Raw genomic sequence first — 22,420 nt, forward strand, 5'->3', positions numbered from 1 at the left:
TTGCCACAGCTTTTCCATTCTTTCTTTCAGTGATTTTCAACCCTTACTTGGACTTTAGTCACACAGGAGAGCAACAGAGAATGGAGCAACAGCTGTGCTTCAAGTTGCTTTCGAAAAAGGCTTTCCCTACCTTTAAAAAAAAAAAAAGAGGCCCAAGTTCTTTCTTCCTCTTGCTTAAAAATACTTTGAATATAAGAATTTCATATTGACTTTTAAAACAATGGTAACATTTCAGGTTCCCTGTATAAAATCTAGGTCATGAGTAGTGAGGTGGGGGTAGGGAGCAGTGGGGCATCTGGAATCATTCTGAAGTTCACTCTGAGCGAGTAACCGGACAACAACCAGGAAGATAAAGCTCAGAGCAGTAGTAGATAGGCCACACATATTGCATCTAAAAAAGAGAATAACAATTCAATAGCAATTCAAAAGGTAATTATGGATTAACCTTTCAGCTCTAGTCTCTGCTTCTATCTGAAATACTTTTTTTCACATACCTTTGTACTTGAACTAAGTTTCTGCTTCCTGATTCCCAGCTTCAGGGTGACTTGTCCATCTGCTCTTACCATGAGCTCACAGTGTTTAACTCACCATGACTGCAACAGTAACACTGCCATTAGATGGCCTCTGCCTATACTTCTGGCTAGTCACCTGCAGTGGACTGTGTCCACTGTGGCTGTACTGCCCCAAGGGCTGAAGTCAGGCTTTTTTTTAGGAATATGCATCCAACCGAAGTATGAAGTGCCAGAAATGGTTCACGTACTAGCAATAGGCAGGTAAATATTTCTCCAAGAGAATGAAGACTTAACAACTGAATTTGTGTTTGCTTAAAACTACATACAAGGATTAGGCTCTTCCAGAAGAACAGTGTCTAAAAAAATTTGGCTGAGCAGGATCTAAGTTGAAGCATACGAGCTCTTAGTTGCAGCATATGGGATCCAGTTCCCTAACCAGGGATCGAACCCAGGCCCCCTGCATTGGGAGCACAGTTGTGGCAACTGGACCAGCAGGGAAGTCCAAGTCAGCTTTTTAGAGACGGAAAAAAAGCTGGCATGTGCTTGACAGGCCCCAGAAATCCCCGATTCTTCTTTATCAAGCTGCATGACATACTATTATTTCAAGAAACTGTCTTACATTGACACTAAATGAGGATAAGGAGTCTATAGCAGGGTATCTCCCAACATATGTTTTTTTTGCAGGGGGAGACATCAGCTAGTCCCAAATCTCTTATGAGGATTTAACATGTTCGAATGCCTAAGAAAAGGCATCACAAGGCACAATGAATTTACACACAACTGAAAACAGCTCTGATAGGTGGTAGGACCAAGTGCAGGAGGGAAAATGATGTTGCTACAGGAGAGAAGGGAAGCTCCCTTTACTTCCCTGAAGTTGAAGCTTTAAAAAAAGCATTTGCTGCAGCAGGAACACTAAGGTCAGATAAATGGACTCTACTACTCTTAAAAGAAGCTAGTTTCAGGCAAGAAATCGGGCACTCTATTAGCAGAAAGAGAAAAAACTTGCAAGAAATTACCTGGCTAGGTAGTGAGATGAGCACTCTTACCCTGCTCTTGGGAGTGTAAATGAGAAACCTTTTTGGACAGCAAGGTAGCAGTATTTATCAAGAATCTCAGATTTTTTTTTTCACCTTGAAGAACTTTTGAAAGTTCACATCCATTGTTTCTACTTTTAAGAGTGTAACCTAAGAAAATAAGTATATGAAGATTTTTATACAAGGATGTTCAATACATTGATTATATTTTCTCAAACAATGAAAATAACCCAAATACTCAACAGGTAATTATAAAAACAAATTGTTCCATCTACTTAGCGGAATGTTATGTAGTCAATTTTTAAAAAATTATATTTTCAATTGATATATAACAACACACTGTGATCTTACCATTGTAAAAAATATGCAGCAGCAAAAAAAGATCAAAAGGAAACATTCAAATGTAAGTAGTGGCACTAGCAGGCAACAGGATTTTGAATGATTTCATTTGTTTCTTTATTCTTTCCTAGGTTTTCTAAGATTTCTGTAATGTGTACATATTTTTAGAATTAGAAAATAAATTTTAAGGAAAATAACCCTCAGCTATAATAGGCTTGTAATTTATCTTATAATTTATCTACATAAAGGAAAGAGTGTGTGGTCACTTACCTGCCTGTGTCCCATACTGGGGTTCTGGTAGATGAAATGTACATCTCAGGGACATCAGTATGTACGCTAACTTATTTGTTATAAAATTACACCAGACATGTGACTTCTGATACACAATATAGTCAAAGTAGAGTTTCACAAAACACATCACTAAAGTATACTAAAATAAGGTTATTTACTTAAAAATGATACATTGGATGTAATCTATATATAGAACAAAGCAATCAATGGTAAACTTAATAAGGCACCTTTTAAACCAGATGCTGTACAAAATACATTTAGTGTATTACATACCAAAGATGAATCTATATTTTTGGTGTTTTACAATTGCATAATAAAACTGCCTGTTTTTAACCCTTTTCAGTGTTTATGTACAACTTTCCTAATTAAGCTATAATGATACTTTCATTTTATACAATATATACTACATTTTAGTTTTTAAAACGGGCAAGGACAACAGTCACTAAATGGGCTTAAATAATTCCATTGAAAGCATAGTACAGAGCACAAGCTAAAATTACAATATATTTAATCCTTTGCAAAAGCAGTATTCACATACTTTCCTTATGGGACAATCATTACACGTAACTTCATGTGATGCTGCCCTAGATTTAATTTGATTTTTATGAATATGTCAGCTCTCTCTGCAGTTTTCACTGTGACTCTCATAACAGCACTGAGGCAAGATGATGAACTGCTACACTACTATTTTAACATCTGACCCAAGCAAACAATAAATATCACTACTTTTAAACAGTACAAGAGCTGCAACAATCTTTTTTAAAAAAAATTAATTCATATTTCTGCTTTTGAAATTATCTTAGATATTTAGAAACATTTCAAAACAACACGAAACACAGGTAATTTAATTTATAAAATCTTGCCTGGAATAAATTATTCAAATTTGATCTTGGGCCAACTTAGAGATGTATGATTCTTTAAACACTGAATTACATTTTTGTTCTAAACAAAAGCAAAGCATCTGGGGGCAAACAGGTACCAAATATATTTTTATACAGTGAATAAATAAAAAATCTGGCACATTCTAGGAAAACATCATTTTCAAAAACCTGAAGTCACTTTCTAAGGTCAAAAACACTCCTGAAATTGGAAAGGCAATTTAAAATGGTGATTGCAGTATCTTTTGTGAAAACAATTCCAGAGAAACCAGATTCAAATTTGATGCTTCAGAAACTTGTTCAATAAGAAACACAGTGAAAGCTTAGAGTAGACACACTGAAGTCAATCCTAGTATGCCTTTGATTCTACACATGTTTACCAGCAGAAAGAGAATTCATAAAGAGACTTTTCTTTGAGAGAAGATTAAGTTTTGTTATATTCAGGTAGCTTTGGGTTTTTGTTTGTTATTATGTTTTACTTAAAGGGATGAGAGACAGAAGCCACAAATTTTTAAGACGCTAAGTTGTAAGCAGGACCAAATAATGACTTCAAGGGTTTTACAAGTTATCTATGGTGCTATGAAATCCTTCCTTCTTTTACTCTTTAAATATGAAGTCAGAAACTTAATAATAAAAGAAGGAGAGAAAAAAATAGGTCTCATGCAGCTTTTTTGTAGACTTTAGAATTTCAAATATGACATCATTTGCTCTTTAAAGAATATTAATATTAAAAAAATCTTGTTAGAAAATATTTTTATTGAACAAGTTTCTACAGTTAGTCCTTGATATCATTTTTAATAGATCAATTTAATTAAAAAATTATAATGGTCATATATTACCTGGAATTTTTGCTTCCACATAATATTTTAACATTTCTAAGAATAATTTGCCTTTCTTTACATTTTCCTTTATTAGGATGACAAATTATTTTCAAGATTTATAGTTATCAAATAAAAAATAAATCAAGGTTATCTTTAACTAGATCAGAGCTCATAATTATTCTTAAATTACATGGCAAGTTAGATTAAAACATCTATATTTCTCAGTATAGTGATGGGGAAAACATTCTCAAAGAGCAAGTTATTAGGTACTATCAATATATAAATTTACTTATCTTGATGAACACTCCAAATTTTAGTTATGTTAGATGTAAACTATTAAACTTGGTCAAAACTGTTTAAGCAAATTTCAAATTTGTGAAATTTGACCAATATATAGAGTTTCATCCTTAAATGTCAATCACATTTTTGGTAATGGACAGATATGGGCTCTGATTCCTCCACTTTGAAGTTTTTTTTTACTATGTTGTTATAATAATCACATTTATTTTATGTGTATTCAAGAAAATTCTCACTTTATGTATCCATGAGTTGTTTGTTCAGAATAAGACAGTAATATTTAAAAGGCATTACAGAAATATAATATTAATAAGCTTAAGTAGATCAGAATTACTCCTTGGGAAAATGAGGCATCCATAAAATATGTATTATATTCAAATATGTTACTGAATAACAGCTGTATGGTACAGATATAGGTACTGACTAGATATTGAACTTTTTGCCTGACTCTTCACTGTCTTCACAAAATTATGAAACCGAAATCATAAAACTAAAAAATTTTAAATGATTTAAGTGTCTAAAATAGTTGTTGATAAATGTGTATTAACTCTTGCGATAGAAATTTCTAATTTGAGGATCCCTTCATAAACAGAACTGAGATGACGGCATCTTAATGGAAGTCTATACTTGAAGTGAACAAAGTCCTAGATTTGATATACTGTTTTGAATTAATTGTGAAGATTTTACATGTAGTTTCTACTTTACATATTTTTCTGATGACCTTTTAATTTTTTTCCCTTCAGGATGGGATATGAGGTACACATGAACTGGTTTCTATAGTATGAATGTATGTACATGTATAAAACATGGTTGTAAAGGAGCAGGTATTTTGCAAGTAAAGCATATTACACATAAAATATAAATAACTTCCCTTTTAAAAGTTACTGAGAGTAAGGTTAGAATACAGAACATGGTTATAGGCACTTACATTGCTATCAAATTCATTAATTAGTATTCACTTCAATAAGAAGTGTTTTCTTTAGAAGGTTCATGGCATGGAAGTTCCAACTTTGGACAGGATGCTTTTTATGACAATAATAACAATTAACAAAAAAAAGTTTGTAGTGGGAGGAAAAGAGTCCAAATTTACATACACTTTTAACTCCTTTTGGCCTTTATATTAACTTTAATGTTAAAAAATAAAGTTGGTGGAGAAGCTAGCTCACTTGCAAGGTAAATGGCTTTTATGCGATTGGCAAATCTCGGTCAGATAACGCATTTTTAAAGCACAAAACCAACAGCCACCAATATCTTCTTGTGCATTCACAAATTATTTTCTTCTAATTCAAATGGCAGCAGAACTCTGGTATGCACGTATGTACACAGACACACACACACCATCATCAAGGCATGACAAACTATCATAAACTAAGCAGTACTGTATCCCAAACAGATCATAATCCATAGGCTGTTTACAAAGGTAGAATACAAATAGATTAAATTTTTTTCAGGTAGAAGGCAAACGTGTATATTTCTCCATCTCTGCTGAATTCATTTATCTTCTCAAGGCTTTCACAGAAAGCACCATTTTATGAACAGGTAATTCAGTACCCAGAGTTTGACTGGAGACCTATTAATCAGGATTGACGTCTTGATGCAGTTCATAAAAATCCAATTAAAAAAAAGGCATCAAAAACCACATTTAAAATAAAGTTGTCCATATATAAAGAATGAAGTGTATAGAAGTTCCCAGCTTGTATTCTACAGAGTACTGAAAGGTTTAATATTAGCAGCCTGTGAAGGTGTAGTGAGGAAAGAGTCTGAGAACCAAGTTAACATCCTCATTCTATTCTAATTCCACCCATTCCTTGGGTGAAAACAGTTCTCGCAGTCTAGAATGTCTCCTCATGATTTTTTATCTGTCAAATCTTTACATCTTGAGATTCAACCATCTTGGCAAGTGTCTTCTTGATTCTCAGAGCTGTAAGTCTGGAGGCTGGATTGTGAGCCCAGCATTCTGACATTAGCTTCAAAACTGCTCGTAGACACTGAAAAGTAAAGAGAATATCATGAGTGGGTAAGTGTCTTTGGCGACTCTCAGCAATCACTTCCTGAGAGGACTGAACCCCACTTACTTCATCACTGTTCCAGCGATTAGACACAATTGGCCGCAAACGTTTAACACACACAACCTCACGCATATCCTCATATGATGGATCACTGGGGACCATGTTATAATATGGCAACTGGTACTCTTCTACTATTCCTGCAGTGAGTGAGAAAGCACAGTGGGCACAAAAATGGTGGCTGGAAAAAATACATCAATCCGTTCAGCACTTCTTACTGAACTATGGAACTAAAACTGATTCCCCCATAAAGAAGAAAAGATTACTGAGTAGATGATTCACGTTTAATAGTAAATGTATGTTCTACTCTCCTTTTTAAATACCTGATTATTTTCTATATCCCCACCATAGCTGTCCATATCGAACATACCAATAGCCCTTAAAATAAGCAAGATGAACCATTCAACCTAAATTTTTAGTCTTATTTTTTATGTACACAGTTGCTTCTACTAATAAATGAGGGTTTTTTTTTTTTGGTCTTTTTTCTGCAGTAGAAAGACAACATATATGTAGAAATGAGTTAATAAAGCAGACCCGAAGTTGCTATCTGTATAAAAGGCCTGCTTGCAAGATTGGCACGTAGCTGGTGCCTGGGAACTTGCCTGGTAAACAGCTCTCTCAAACACATAAATGAAAAGGGTGGCCTCTGTACCTAGACTATTTGTGCAAACAATATAGTTTATGCTGACCACCTGCTTTCTTTCTAGAAGTTTGGAATTTTGATACATGCTAGGCAGAGGATGCCCATGTGACCAGCCTCCAAAAAAAAATCTCTGGATACTAAATCTCTAATGAACTTCCCTAGATGACAATATTTCACATTTTTACAATTCACTGCTAGGGGAATTAAGCACATCCTGAGCGACTCCACCGGAAGAGGACTTTCAGAACCTTGTGCCCGATTTCCTCTGAACTTTTGCCCCATGTGCCTTTTCTTTTCCCTTTGCTGATTTTGATGTGTATCCTTTCAGTGTAACAAATCTTTGCTATGAAGACAACTATACACTGAATCCTGAGAGTCCTAACGCAATTACAGAACCAGCGAGTGATCTTGGAGATCCCTGACATAGATGACATCTAAATTATACAACCGGAGCTGTTATTTTTTGAATGATGAGTATACAGACATAACCAGAAACAGGCTACCTAAACTCCTACCTCCTGTGATACAACGACGAGCCATTTCCCAAATGATCAAGCCAAAGCTATAGATGTCAGCCATTATGTAGGGCTGGAAATGGTTTTTATTCAGGCTTTCATCTAGCACTTCTGGAGCCATGTAGCGTTTGGTACCCACCCTAGTATTCAAAGGTACATCAACTTCATTTGTGTCACTGAAACAGAAGACAGAAAATGTCCAGGTTGAGGGAAAAGAAGAAAATCATTTCTCTTCTATTTTTGCTGCATTGTGTAACAGTCAGAAATTGTCTCTCTCTCTCTATGTATATGTATGTGTGTGTGTTTGTATACACAACTAAATAAAATGAAAATCTATCTAATAAGTCTACATTTCCTTATCAGTAATCCTTGGAGCTAGATGTATTTTGAAATTTAACATCTTTCAGATTTTAAAAAAGTATTATACCCTTTAAATATATGCTATATATTATATAACATCTCCAGCAGAGTCTGGAGCAGTACTGAATCAAAATCATTACTAAGTCCACAGCAAAAAACTAGGTATGAATATTCATAGTTAACTGAATAAATAAAGACAGTAAGTACCTCAAATCAGTTCAGGTTAAGTTTTGTCACCAAATAAGTTCTGTGTCTCTCTAAGAAACAGCACAGTACTGAATATAAAACGTGGTAGATAATTATGTTCTAGGACAAGTGAATGTGAAAATTGAGAGGCATCATTTGCTTTTTCCATTCTCATGTGATCCTTTGTGATTTAGGATTACATTTTTTTCTTTATGGGTCCAACCAAATTAGTTCTATTGTGAGTCATGTTTACATAATCACACTACAATATTTATCTTTTTTTTTTTAAATTTTGGGAGTGTATTTTAGAGTTTGAAGACATGAATGCTTTTTTTTTTTAGGTTCCCAGATCTGTTAAAATTCTGGAAACTATTCTGAAATGGAGATCAATATAACATACTTTATATCTTCTTAAATGGCATCTGATGAATACTTGAGCCAATAAAAACTCCCCTGATAGAAAAAAATAGTAGGATAGAAAACTGTAATAGTGACAAAGATTAAATTTTTTGATGTTTGCTTTATTATGAGCTAGTACTTTAATTTTATGGCCTGAAATAAATTTTGAAATGTGAAATGGCTGCTGTACTCTAGAGTTATAACATTAAAACAATTTCAGTGGTTTCCTAAAAATGTGATATCCTCATTGTTTAAAAATATTGACAATATCAAGCAGTGATGAAGCAATGGCATACATAAATCTTGTATATGGGAGTATAAACTGATGCACACTTTCTAAAAGGACAACCTATTAATATAGTTTAATATATACATACTCGCTGTCTAGCCCCTTCTCCAGAAATCCACCATGAAGAAATACTTGTACAAGTACTCAGGAATATTATATATGAATAAAATACAATATTCATTGAAGCACTTTTTAAATAATAGAACCTGGAGGCAACTCTAATGTCCATCAGTTGGGTCATAGATGGGATAAATTATAGTAATCTATAAAATGGAAAACTCTCCATACTGCTGTTAAAAAGAGGAAAGATCTATATAAACTGAAGTAGATGTCTAAGACAATAAAAAGTAGGAAATCAAGAATTATGTAGAGTAGGATGTAATTTTTGTAAAAAAACAAAAACCACAATGAGAACAAAACACTAAGACAAACCTCCCCTCAAAATCCTAATTTATAATTATATAAGCACAAATACATGTTTGGAGGGCCTCCCTGGTGGCTCAGATGGTAAAGAATTTGCCTGCAATGCAGGAGACCCAGGTTCAATCCCTGGGTTGGGAAGATCCCCCAGAGAAGGGAATGGCAACCCACTCCAGTATTCTTGTCTGGAGAATTCCATGGACAGAGGAGCCTAGGGGGCTACAGTCCATGGGGTCGCAAACAGTTGGATACAGCTGAGTGACTAGCACTTTCACTTTACTTTTTTTCACATGTTTGGAGTCACACTGTCCGGAATACAAATACAAACAGGTAAATATCTTTAGGAGATTAAAATAATTCCAAAACACTAGGCAAAGAACTACTCACCTGTTGAACTTAACAGCAAGGCCCAGGTCAGCAATACAGCAACTTCCATTTTTCTTGATGAGGATGTTTTTGCTCTTTAGGTCTCGATGAGCAATTGCAGGCTTTCCTTGAGTGCCATAAATTTCTGTGTGGAGATGGCACAGACCACAGGCAGCCGAATAAGCCAACTTAAGCAGGGCTCTGGTGTCTAGTGTAGCACATTTCAGGAAATCATAGAGAGATCCGTTTTCATGGTAATCAGTAATCAAATAGAGCTGAGTCCAGGAACCTGTACCTTTAATGTCCGCTGCTATAAAACCTGTTCAATTAGTGAGTTTAAAAGGTTAGTTATTAGAAGTGGCTAGGAAGAATAAAAGATGCTCATTCAGGATACTGACAATAACTTGGGTATCATCTATAGATAATATAAATTTAACTTACCTGACAACATCTCTTGAATGTATTACCCAAATTTTTATCTGTTATTTACACATAAGTCTATACTTTTGTAATTAATTTAAATAATCTTAATCATAAAAATGATAATATGACTAAGAAAAAGATCACATATATAATAACCTGAGGGAATGTTGTTAATCTACATGATTCTCTAAGCATCAAGAACTATGAAGAAGGAATGTGGAAAAGGCTCTTCATTTCAAACTGAAAAACAGACACATTAAAAAGTTCAGTTCAGTTCAGTTCAGTCACTCAGTCATGTCCGACTCTTTGCGACCCCATGGACTGCAGTACTCCAGGTTCCCCTGCCCATTACCAACTCCTGGAGCTTGCTCAAACCCATGTCCATCAAGTCAGTGATGCCATTCAACCATCTCATCCTCTGCCATCCCCTTCTCCTCCTGCCTTCAATCTTTTCCAGCATCAGAGTCTTTTCCAATGAGTCAATTCTTCACATCAGGTGGCCAAAGATGTAGCCTCATTTATGTCCTATGCTAGTAGGTCTCTCCCCTCACCCCCATTTACACAATAGCAAAATAACCTAGGTATGATTTGATCAGTACGGTGCATAAGCTCATTTACCTTCCCTGGCTTTCTTTTCAGCTACTATTTCCTTGCTCTTTACTTTAGAGAGTTAAAAATTAAGTTAACTATATTCAGCTAAGAGTTCGATCCTAACTAAGCTAACGCCCACTTGCCCATCAATGCCTCATCACATCTGCCTCTTCAGCCTGGTTCACTGACAAGCAAGTTCACGATACTGGCTTTCTTTCCTTCTCCTCTTTTCCTCCCTCTCTTCAGAAGAAGGTCAGAGTGCTGAGTTGAATAATAGCCCTCCCCCTGCAACCAATTCATGTCCACCATGTCTCTATAAATGTGACCGTATTTGGAAACAGGTCTTTGTAGATATAATCGAGTTCAAGTGAGGTGATTACAGTGGGTACCAACTCAATGACTGGTATCCTCACAAGAAGAGGGAAGTTTGGACACAGACACCATGGGGGAAAGTTCATGTGCCAACAAAGACAGATACTGGAGTGTGAAATGCTGAAGATAGCTGGTAATCACCAGAATCTGGAAGAGGCAGGAAGAGTCCTCCCCTAAAGCCTTCAGAGAGCCTGGACCTGCCAACACCTTGATTTTAAATGTCTGGCCTCCAGAACTCTGGAGAGGATTAATTTTCTATTGTTGTTTTAAGCCACACAGTTTGTGGTAATATGCTATAAGCAGTTCTAGGAAACTAATACAATTAGTGTAGGAAACTATTAGCAACATGCTATGCACTCTCTAAAGCAAAGGGCAAGGAAATAGTAGCTGAAAAGAAAGCCAGGGAAGGTAGATGAGTTTATGCGCCATACTGACCAAATCATACCCAGGTTATTTTGGTCTTGTGTAAATGGGGGTGAGGGGAGAGACCTACTAGCATAGAACATAAATGAGGCTACATCTTGCAGAGGTGGGGGGTAATTTCATTTACAGGAGGCAAAGGTACACATAGTTAAAGTTACCTAGAAAATTGTTTAAATTACCTTTTAGAAACTTGTTTTTTGTTACCATATGAGTAAGTCCAATAAACTACATTATTTCCAATTCAGAACTCACTGCTATTTCTCTTCAGCTGGGTAATAACTTTGGACACACCTAGTTTAATTGAGCTTCACAGACACTGTGTTTTTTTCTTTAAACAAACTGAAGGTCTCTGGCAACTCCTGCTGCAAGTCTTATAGAAGCCGCTTTTCAAACAGTATTTGCTCACTTCATGTGTCATGTTTTGGTAATTCTCAAAAAACTTCAAACTTTTTCATTATTATTATACTTATTATGGTGATCTATGATCAGTGATCTTTGATGTTATTACTGTAATTGTTTTGGCATTTTTTAGCAGTAAAGTATTTTTACACTAAGGTATGTACATTGTTCAGAGAAGGCAATGGCACCCCACTCCAGTACTCTTGCCTGGAAAATCCTGTGGACGGAGGAGCTTGGTAGGCTGCAGTCCATGCAGTCGCTACGAGTTGGACACGACTGAGCGACTTCACTTTCACTTTTCACTTTCATGCACTGGAGAAGGAAATGGCAACCCACTCCAGTACTCTTGCCTGGATAATCCCAGGGACGGGGGAGCCTGGTGGGCTGCCATCTATGGGGTCGCACAGAGTTGGACACGACTGAAGTGACTAGCAGCAGCAGCATGTACATTGTTTGTTAGACATAAAGCTATTGCACATTTAGACTACAGTACAGTATAAACAACTTTTAAATGCACTTGGAAACCAAAATATTTGTGTGATTTGCTTTATTGCTATATCTGATTTATTGCAATGGTTTGGAACCCAACCCCAAAATATCTCTGAGGTACGTATAGAGAGTGGCTGGTTGCGTTCAGGACTGGGTTGTATTTAAAGTATGTATTCCACTAGGTTTTCTTTAGCCAAATGCACACAGCTGAGCTCACATATGTTTTCAAGCCCTTGAGCTAGGCTTCCACCAGCATCCCATTAACCTTGTAGAATATGGAACTAAAATCAAATGTGTACTCACCAAGTATGTTTTCATGGCGCATTAGCACAGTTTGATAGATTTCTGTTTCTCGAAACCAGCTAGCTTCTTCAGTGGTAAAAAACACTTTGACTGCCACTTTCTCACCACGCCATTTACCCATCCACACTTCTCCATATCGGCCTTTACCAACCTGCCGAACCATCTGAATCTGTTTGGCAATAGTTCGCTGAACCTTCATAGGAAAAAGTAAAATGAGAAGTATTAAGATTGAGAAAGTGGTTTAATAGGCCAACCAATCAAAAAGGATGGTATACACAACCAATCAACTCCAATATTAACATTTATATAGTTGGCCTCTGTATCTGTTCTGCATCCTTGGATATGGAAGGCTGGCTGTAAGGGACCTGAGCATCTGTACGTTTTCGTATCTTCAGGGGACCCTGGAACCAATTCCTCAGGTAAATCCCGAGGGAAGACTGTACTGTGTTCAGAAGGAGATGAAACAATGTAGAATATATTCTAAAATAACAAAATAACAATCTGTCAGTGTGACAGACTGTTTGCAAAAATGGTCAGTATAATTCCCCTTCTAGTACAGTCTTGGGTAGTCTCCCCGTCCAGACTCTGGGCTTGGCTACATGACTTGCTTTGGGCAAAAGAATAACAGCAAAAGTATTAATAGAACAAGTGAAAAGTCTATGCACTGGGATTTGCCGTTTCTTGCCATTTTAGGGCACTCTGTAACCAAACTGAGCAAAACCATACCAACCGTTGGCCATGTACATGAACTTTACCATTTGGGTCTGGCTGAACAAATTCAGAAAAACAACTGCCAAGAAGACCCACGGAATCATGAAAAATAATAAATGTTAGTTGTTTCAAGTCACTAACGTTTGGGGTGATTTATCATGTCACAAAATCCAAAATGACAGTTAAAAATGTTCAACTCAGTCTGTATGTAAGATCCCACACGATCTGGCCCCTTGCCTAACTCTTCTGCCTGATCTTTCACTCTAATCCCCCATGCACACCCCTCTTATTTACCTTGTTTCAATTTTTAGAATTCAGTCAAGCTCATTCCTATCTCAGTCTTTTTGTATGTGTAGTTTACTTAAGAGTATTATTTCTCTCTTAAAAACTTTCATAGCACATATATATTTCTCAATTGCTGCACTTACCACAATTATAACTATTTGTATATATATTTGTTTGAATTCCATCCCCCACGACTCACAGAACACAGATATTTATTTAGTAAAATAACTGCTTTCATCAGTATTTGTTGGATGAAAGATGCACATAAATTGCTACCTTTCATTTTCAGAAACATTATCAGCCAATCTAAACTAATAAAATGACACTGACACTAAGGTCCAGGCTGGAAACATAGTTAAAATGGGCTAGATTTATGAGTATCTAAACTGACTTACTTTATGTATCACTTATTACAAGATCCTTTTGTGATTTCTTTTTAGAAAGTCAGAATTATTGAGGTCTAATTTATATATAATAAAATTCACTCTTTTTGAAAACTGTGTTTTGACAAATGTATACAGTCATGTAACCACAACCAAACATCACAATTAGGATGTAGAGTATTTCTATGACTCAAAAAAGTTTTACTGCTTTAAAGTCAACTCCCTCCCCACCTATTTTCAGTCCTTGGCATCTCTGATCTCTTTTCTGTCCCTACAGTTTTGAATATGACATAAATGGAAACATACAATAAGTAGCCTCTGTGTCTAGCTTCTTTCATTCAGCATAAAATACTTTGAAATGTACTTCGTTGCTGTTGCATGTATCAGTAGTTTGTTCCTTTCTACTGACAAGCAGTATTCCACTCTAAGAATGTACTGCAATTTATTCATTTACCAACTGATGGATTTTTGGGTCGTTTACAATGTTTTTTATTTAAAAAATTGAAGACATTTACTTGTTTATTTATTAGGCCACATGACATGTGGAATTTTAGTTCCCTGACCAGGGATCAAATCTGTACCTCTCCCCAACTCCTGCCTTCCCAGCGGTGGAAGCACAGAGTCTCAACCATTGGACCGCCAGGGAAGTATCCAGGCTGTTTACAACTTATTATAAATAAAGCTGCTATGAACATTCATAATCTTTGTATGGAACATGTCTGCATATCTTTTTTTTAATTTACTTTATTTGGCTGCGTTGTGTCTTAGTTGTGGCATGCAGGATCTTGACTGCTGTGCACAGGTTCAGCAATTGCAGCTCGTGGGTTTAGTTGCCCCTCAGCATATGGGATCTTAGATAACCAACCAGGGATTGAACCCACGTCCCCTGCATTGCAAGGCAGATTCTCAACCACTGGAGCACCAGGGAAGTCCCTGCATATCTTTTCTGTAAACACTTAGCAGAGGGACTGCTTCACTGTATAAAAAGTCAACTATCAACCTCTTTCCCAAAGTAGCAGTATTTTGCATATCAATCAGCACTGCATGAGATTTCCAGGTGATCTAATCTTCTTTTCCACACTTAATACTCTCAGTTTTCATCAAACTAGTGAATGTGTAGTAGTATCTCACTGTGTTTAATCTGCATTACCCTAACGACACTGAGCATCTTTTCATGTGCTGTTCATACCTGCCATCCTTATATTTTCTTTGGGCAAGCGACTGTTCAAATCTTTTGTCCATTTAAAAGACTGTGTTTTTTGTCTCGTTACTGAGTTGTAAAAATTCTTCATCTATTCTGCAATACAAATTCTTTACCAAAACTCTTCTGCCAGTTTGTGACTTTATTTTTTCATCTTCTTAATAGTATCTTCTGAATAGGAAAAGTTTTAAATTTTAAGAAAGACCAATTTATCATTTTTTAAAATGACTTTTCCTTTTGTGTCCTAAGAAATTTTTGCTCAAAGTTATAATAATTTCCTAAACATTTTCTTTTAAGATTTTATACTTTTATATTTAGGTCTATGATCCATTTCAGAAGTGAAAGAAGAGAGTGAAAAAGTTGGCTTAAAGCTCAACATTCAGAAAACTAAGATCATGGCATCCAGTCCCATCACTTTATGGCAAATAGATGGGGAAACAGTGGCTGACTTTATTTTTCTGGGCTCCAAAATGACTGCAGATGGTGACTGCAACTATGAAATTAAAAGACGCTTACTCCTCGGAAGGAAAGTTATGACCAACCTAGACAGCATATTAAAAAGCAGAGACATTCCTTTGTCGACAAAGGTCCATCCAGTCAAGGCTATGGTTTTTCCAGTAGTCATGTATGGATGTGAGAGTTGGACTGTGAAGAAAGCTGAGCGCCGAAGAATTGATGCTTTTGAACTGTGGTGTTGGAGAAGACTTTTGAGAGTCCGCTGGACTGCAAGGAGATACAAGTCCATCCTAAAGGAGATCAGTCCTGGGTGTTCATTGGAAGGACTGATGTTGAAGCTGAAACTCCAAAATACTTTGGCCACCTCATGCAAAGAGGTGACTCATTGGAAAAGACCCTGATGCTGGGAAGGATTGGGGGCGGGAGGAGAAGGGGACGACAGAAGATGAAATGGTTGGATGGCATCACCGACTCGATGGACATGAGTATGGGTAAACTCCAGGAGGTGGTGATGGACAGGGAGGCCTGGCGTGCTGCGATTCACGGGGTCACAAAGAGTAGGACACGACTGAGCAACTGAACTGAACTGGTGATCCATTTCAAGGTGATTTTGTATTGTATATGGAGTGAGGTAAGGGTCAAGATTCACCTTTTGGCAAATGGATACCCAATTTTTCCTGCACCATTTGTTGAATAGACTCTTTTCTTCAATGAATTACTGTGGTATCCAAATCAATTGACCACATATGTGTATGTTCATTTTCAGACTCTATTCTGTTCCACTGACATACACATTTACCCTGATGCCAGGATTACAGTGTTGACTACTGTAGTTTCACAATGAGTCCAGAAATCAGGTAGTGAATCCTCTTTATTCTTTTTCAAAACTGTTTTGGCTCTTCTAGGTCCTCTGCATTTCCAAATAGTCATTAGAATAAACTCATCAATTTCTATAAAAGTTTGATCTGATTTTGATTTGGATTGAATTGAAATTATAAATCAATTTTAGGCTAACTGAAATCTTAATACTGAGTCTTCTGATACAAAAACAGGATATATATAATCTCCTTACGAATGGTTTTGTTAATTTCTTTTGGTAATGTTTTCTAATTATAAGTGTACAGGTCATACATAAATGCTGTCATGCTTATTCCAAAATATTTCAAGTTTTTAATGCTATTTTAAATGATACTGCCTTTAAAATTTTAATCCCTGTTTGCAGACAAGTGTATATAAGTTCAATAATTTTTGTACAAAGATCTTATTATGCAATCTTGATAAACTCACTTATTGGTTGTTGTCGTTTTACATTATCATTCTTGACATTTTCTATGTAGACAATCATGTTGTCCACATATGAAGAGAGTTTTACTTTTACCTTTCCAATTTAATTACAGAATTACCTGATTCAATGAATTTTAAAATTGGAGATCAATGATTTAAACACATTCAACTAAACAAAGCATTTAAAATCTATCTGGGTATCTAGTGTTTATTGTAAGTATCCCCTTCACCCTTAAATCTAAATATTTCTATACATACAACTCTCTGAGAATTTCCTACATCTCCCTTTAACATTATTTTTATGAATTGTATTTCCGTAATATAGTTTCGTACTGAGGGAAGTATCTTCTTATGAAGATGATCTGTGGGAGTAACTTCTCTTTGATTTCAGAATCTAAAATAGTTATATTTCTCCCAATCGATCAATTTAACCTTACAGATGCAAAGAATTTTATACCTGATTCCTCAAGATGGCTGTTAAAAATGTGTAAGCTAATGCTAACACTTATACAGCACTTCACGACCACACTTTCTCTCTTAACCTTGCTTGCTGCTCTACCTTACCTGCCTATCCTTTCTTATTTCCTCTTTCTTATTTTAACTAATTTAATCTTCTAAACATCTCCCTTGTGACTCAGCTGGTAAAGAATTCGCCTGCAATGTGGGAGAGCTGAGTTCGATCCCTGGGTTGGGAAGATCCCCTGGAGAGGGGAAAGGCTACCCACCCCAGTATTCTGGCCTGGAGAATTCCATGGACTGTATAGTCCATGGAGTCACAAAGAGTCAGACACAACTGAGCGACTTTCACACCACCATACGACAATACATTCGGTATCAGTAAACCATTCATGCTTAAATGACATTCCAGCTTACCAATAAGGGTAGTCCAGATCCACTACCAGAACTTTGTGACTGGTCAATAAGGTCTTTTAATGATTCTCCAACTGGAATAAATGCTTCATCTTGTTCCAGATCACGATTGTAACGGCGTCTGCTTGAGATGCTCTTGCAATAATGTCTTTTATTTTAAAAGAGCAGAAGATAACTACATTAAAATTCTAAGGTAAGAAAAATCTCGAGGTTGTTGACACTATCATCATTCCTTCATCACACGGGTTCATAACCAAATTAATCTTATCATAGAATAATTTATTCTGTTAAAATAATGTCCAGAAATGGAGTTTCTGAAATAGCCATATACTACCTTAAAATGGAAAGATGTCCATGGTACATTGGCAAGTGAAAAAAACTGATTAAAAAACAGCATGTAAAGTTTCACCCTCACTATAAACAGTTTAAAATTATATGTATCTGTATTTGTCTGAAAGGATTAGAAAGGATACATAGCAAGTTGTTAATAATAGTTATTGCTGGGGATGTAAGAATATCCACTCTCTGCTTTACATATGTTTTTTCATTTGAATTTATAAACATAGTTTTATATCATAATGAACAATAAATATACTACCATTTTTAAAAAGGGAAAAGGAGTTTATGGAAAAGAAGTCAAACAAGTTCATTCTGATATTTTTAAAGGTTTTTGAAAAAAACTTCCAATTATGAGATGTTTCAAACATTTAAACAGTAGAGATTAATTTAATTAGCACCCATGTGTAAACCATTTAAATTTAATAAATATTAAGATATATTTTAAGATATATTTTAAATAAATAAACATTAAAATATTTGAAATTTCCCTGATAATTTCTTCTTTTAATCCCAGGAGACAAACACTGTCTTGAAGGTGGCTATCTATAGCCTTCCTATCTATGTATTTATACCTTTACTATAAAAAGCATATACTCACACACAAAATTTTTCCTCTGGATACTAATTTCTATAAATGGCATATGTTGTATTAATATTTTACATCATGTATAAAAAAACTCCTTATGTATTACATATTTATCCATGTTAATACATGTTAAAAAAACCCAGCTCATTTTTATTGATGTTCAGTGTGTCAGGCATTGTTCAGTGACTCACTTCAACTTTATTAAACTCCTAAGAGATAAGTTGTAGTGTTTTCTTTTTACAAAAGAGGAAAACACAGGCCCAGAGGCTCATCATTTGTCCCAAGTCAGACAGCTGGATAAATTATTCTCCAATACTGAGGCAAGAGCCTTCTGAGTGCTATAACCAAAGCCCTGTGAATTATAAGGTTTTCAAGTCACATAGCTGGTGGGAAGAGACACTATTCACAGCCTTGTGTGAGCACTGAATATCATTTCCTTCGATCTTTTCAGGTGCTCTTTCTCAGCCTTAGGTGGTTTTCTCACTTGAACTCACTGATCAAGATCAGCTGAATATTCTATGGGACCATTCTGAAGATGACTATAGAGTTCTTTCTCTATGAAAACTCTCTCCTTTCCAGCACTCTGTACCTATGAACTATAGCTCCTGCTCTCTCCCCAGACTCTCAGCTATATCTCCTCCACTCAGAGGGCCTGTTGGGCTCCACCTGAGTTCTTCCTGTGTCCCACAATCAGAAATTCTTTTCAGGGAGTAAGCTAGGCAATAACAAGACTCACCTCATTTGTTTCCTGTTTCTCAGGGATCAGTGTCCTTCATGGCCTGATTGGCAGCTCTTAGTACGTGACTTGGAGAAGGCAATGGCACCCCACTCAGTACTCTTGCCTGGAAAATCCTATGGATGGAGGAGCCTGGTAGGCTACAGTCCATGGGGTCGCTAAGAGTCGGACACGACTGAGTGACTTCACTTTCACTTTTCACTTTCATGCACTGGAGAAGGAAATGGCAACCCACTCCAGTATTCTTGCCTGGAGAATCCCAGGGACGGCGGAGCCTGGTGGGCTGCCGTCTATGGGGTCGGCTGCCGTCTGTGGGGTCGCACAGAGTCGGACACGACTGAAGCGACTTAGCAGCAGCAGCAGCAGCAGTACGTGACTGGGGCTTACTGATTACAGGTTTCACTGTAAGATAATCTGCTTGGGCCATTTCACTGGGCTTACTGGAGGCAGAATATTTAGGTCTTTTTTTCTTGGGCCAGATGGATGTTCCCTAAGAATAATCTTCTTATACGTTATCTAGAGGGGACAAGCTTGGCTAGCCAGGTTCTGGAGGGCTGAGGAGCCCACAGATTAGTATGTAAATATTCACTTTACCTCCTTATTTTCACTATACCACTTACCTCACCCTCAGTAATGGGACAACACAGATGAGAACATTTTTGCTCTTTCCCCGAGACAACACTTCTAGCCTTTTGTTCATGATCAAAGTCACATGATCATTTAGAATAAGAACAGGGATCTCAACATCAGCGGTATCTGGCAACCAAAATGGCCCACAAAATTTCTCACCTCCTGGTACACCTGTCCTTGTTTAATTCCCTTCCATAAAGCACTAGGGCTGCCCTGGGTGACCAATAGAATATGGATGGCAGAAGAGATGGTGTGACTTCTGAGTCTACATCACCTACGGCATGCATCTTTCACCTTGGTCTCTGGACCATTCACTTTGCATGGGAAGCCAGGCTTCCTGCTATGAGTAAGCTCATGCAGGCAGTTCTGTAGAGAGTTTCTTATCGGAGGAACTGAGGTCTCCTGCCAGCTTGTGAGCCTTGGAAGTGAGCTACCTTGGAAGAGGATCTACCAGCTCCAGTCAAGCCTCCAGGTAAGTGCAGTATCTGCTGACATCTGACTGAATGTCATGAAAGATCCTGAGTCACCCAGTCAAGTCACTCCTGAAGCCCAGACTCACAGAAACAGTGAGCGGTAATAACTGCTGTTTCAAGTCACTAAGTTTGGGAGTGATTTCTTAATATAGTATTGCACAACCAATACAGCATCTGACCTTCTAAAAATAGACTTTCAGGCAATTCTCTAAGTTTTCCTGCCACCCTCAACTTAACTCCCAGAGGTAACTAGTACTGCCAATTCTTGAAATTCTTGGGGGAATTTTATAGTACAAATTGGTTGCTGTTTGTCTTTCTCAATTTCTAGCCTGGGATTCAGATTTTTTAGGTCTATACTCATCCATAAGCTTCACAGATTCCACAGCTTTTTGCTGTTATCTTGTCTCCCTGTCCTAGTTGAACAAAAAATTTTAAAACTCTTTATTGCTGTTTTAGTGGAAGCAACAAAAGTAAAAAAGGATGCTCTATCTAAAAGACCTATTATCAAACATTTGAATCTCTGCCAGTGTAACAGGTAAAAAAATAATACCTAAGTATGATTTTAACTTATATTTTTCATATTATGAGTATTCTTGAGTCATCTTTTTCTTTTAAGAGCCATATGTATTTCTATTTAAACAAACCATATGTTCATTTTTTGGGGGCCTAATTACTGAATTGATTTTTTTCTTTTTGATTTATGGAAGCTCTTTATATTTGAGAAATCAGCTCTTTGTAATATAAGCAGGGGGTATTTTTCACTGTTAGACTATATTCTGACCATTTATACAGTGGTTTCTACCACACAGTCAAGTTTTATTTTTATGTAGTTGACACCATCAATCTTTTCTTTTTTACTTTTACAGGTTTTTTTTTTGTGTGTGTCTTGTAAGTTTTGCGTCAGATTCAGATTATTTTTAAAAACTATTCCAAGGTTTGTTCCAGTATTTTAATCATTCCACTTTATATATGTAAATATATATATATATGAATTTTATATCTATATGGCCAAATCTGGCTAAAATTTATTTCAGTGTACAGAATTGACTCAACTTCATTTTTCTCCATATAGCTATCTACTCCCAAATCCATTTATTGAATAAGCCAACTTTTCCTCAGTAATCTGAAAGGTTACCTTTATCACATACTAACTTTCTTTATATACTTGGGTCTACTTATAGGTCTAGTAACCAGTTCTACTGATCTCTCAGTTTATTCATATATCAGTTAGATAATGTTTTAGTATGAAGTTTATGCCCTCCTCTTATCACTTTTCTCTTCTGGCAACTGTCTTCTGAAATCATGACTAAATGAAAATAACTCTGAACCACCAAATAACTAAAGAATGGTAATATATAAGGTTGATTTCCTGGGATAGGTTTTAAACATTCAGATATAAGAAAGTTCAGTATTCTATAAATAAGGAAATCGTAAGTATTCATGAACATAACAAGAAGTACAATGTTGTGTCCAATTAATTGACTGGTAGTAAGGTCCTCTGTTCACTTAAGAAAACTATAATACCGTTAATTGAAGGAAATATAACCAGAGAATACAAATTAATGGTTTCTGAAATACATTCAGTGTCAATGGTTTCTGCATACTGGCTTTAAGAACAACTGTTTATATCTACTATTCAACAAAATACTTTGCATCAAAATAATTATCTTACTTGTAACAAAAGCAGCTGGAGAAAATGATCATAGCAATTATGCAGACAGCCATAGAAATGAGCAAAGCCAGCCATCGAATGCTGCCATCGAAAAACGGACCTGACAATGCAAATAAACAATAAAAAAGATGTATTATCTTTCTATTGTATCTTAAAAGGAAAAAATAACTTGTAGCGTTGAACTCTAGAAAGCCTGCTTATTGCTAAAACCACAGAAAATAGTTTGCTGAGATTTACAATGACTGCACTTTTCTCTGCTAACCTACCTATAACAACAGGGGGCAGTGTAGGTTGTAAATACTGGTTACATAAGTTGGTCCGACAACATTCTATTGTTCGGCGTAGCTGGGCTTTTGGTGAGTCCTAAAGGAAGAAAAT

At 36.2% G+C, this 22,420-nt stretch overlaps 1 protein-coding gene across 7 annotated transcripts in view; it reads right to left on the reverse strand.

Moving 5' to 3' along the window:
* Window positions 1-2,313: 2,313 nt before the first annotated feature.
* Window positions 2,314-22,420, reverse strand: part of BMPR1A (bone morphogenetic protein receptor type 1A) — a 141,152-nt gene continuing 121,045 nt past the window's right edge. For 4 of the 7 annotated variants that reach the window (XM_081562859.1, XM_081562880.1, XM_081562869.1 and 1 more), the window contains 8 exons: window positions 22,309-22,405; window positions 22,043-22,142; window positions 17,610-17,754; window positions 12,417-12,609; window positions 9,438-9,735; window positions 7,397-7,572; window positions 6,248-6,378; window positions 2,314-6,160 (listed from right to left, as the gene is read on the reverse strand). In XM_081562859.1, coding sequence (XP_081418985.1) covers window positions 6,035-6,160; window positions 6,248-6,378; window positions 7,397-7,572; window positions 9,438-9,735; window positions 12,417-12,609; window positions 17,610-17,754; window positions 22,043-22,142; window positions 22,309-22,405 — 1,266 coding nt within the window. In that variant the 3' untranslated portion in view covers window positions 2,314-6,034. The remainder of the gene's footprint in view (window positions 6,161-6,247; window positions 6,379-7,396; window positions 7,573-9,437; window positions 9,736-12,416; window positions 12,610-17,609; window positions 17,755-22,042; window positions 22,143-22,308; window positions 22,406-22,420) is intronic. The other 3 variants (XM_081562902.1, XM_081562913.1, XM_081562891.1) reach the window with 1 other exon arrangement.

This window comes from Giraffa tippelskirchi, chromosome 2 (assembly GCF_054371585.1).
Source record: "Giraffa tippelskirchi isolate mGirTip1 chromosome 2, T2T-mGirTip1v1.2.pri, whole genome shotgun sequence".
Taxonomy (NCBI): domain Eukaryota; kingdom Metazoa; phylum Chordata; class Mammalia; order Artiodactyla; family Giraffidae; genus Giraffa; species Giraffa tippelskirchi.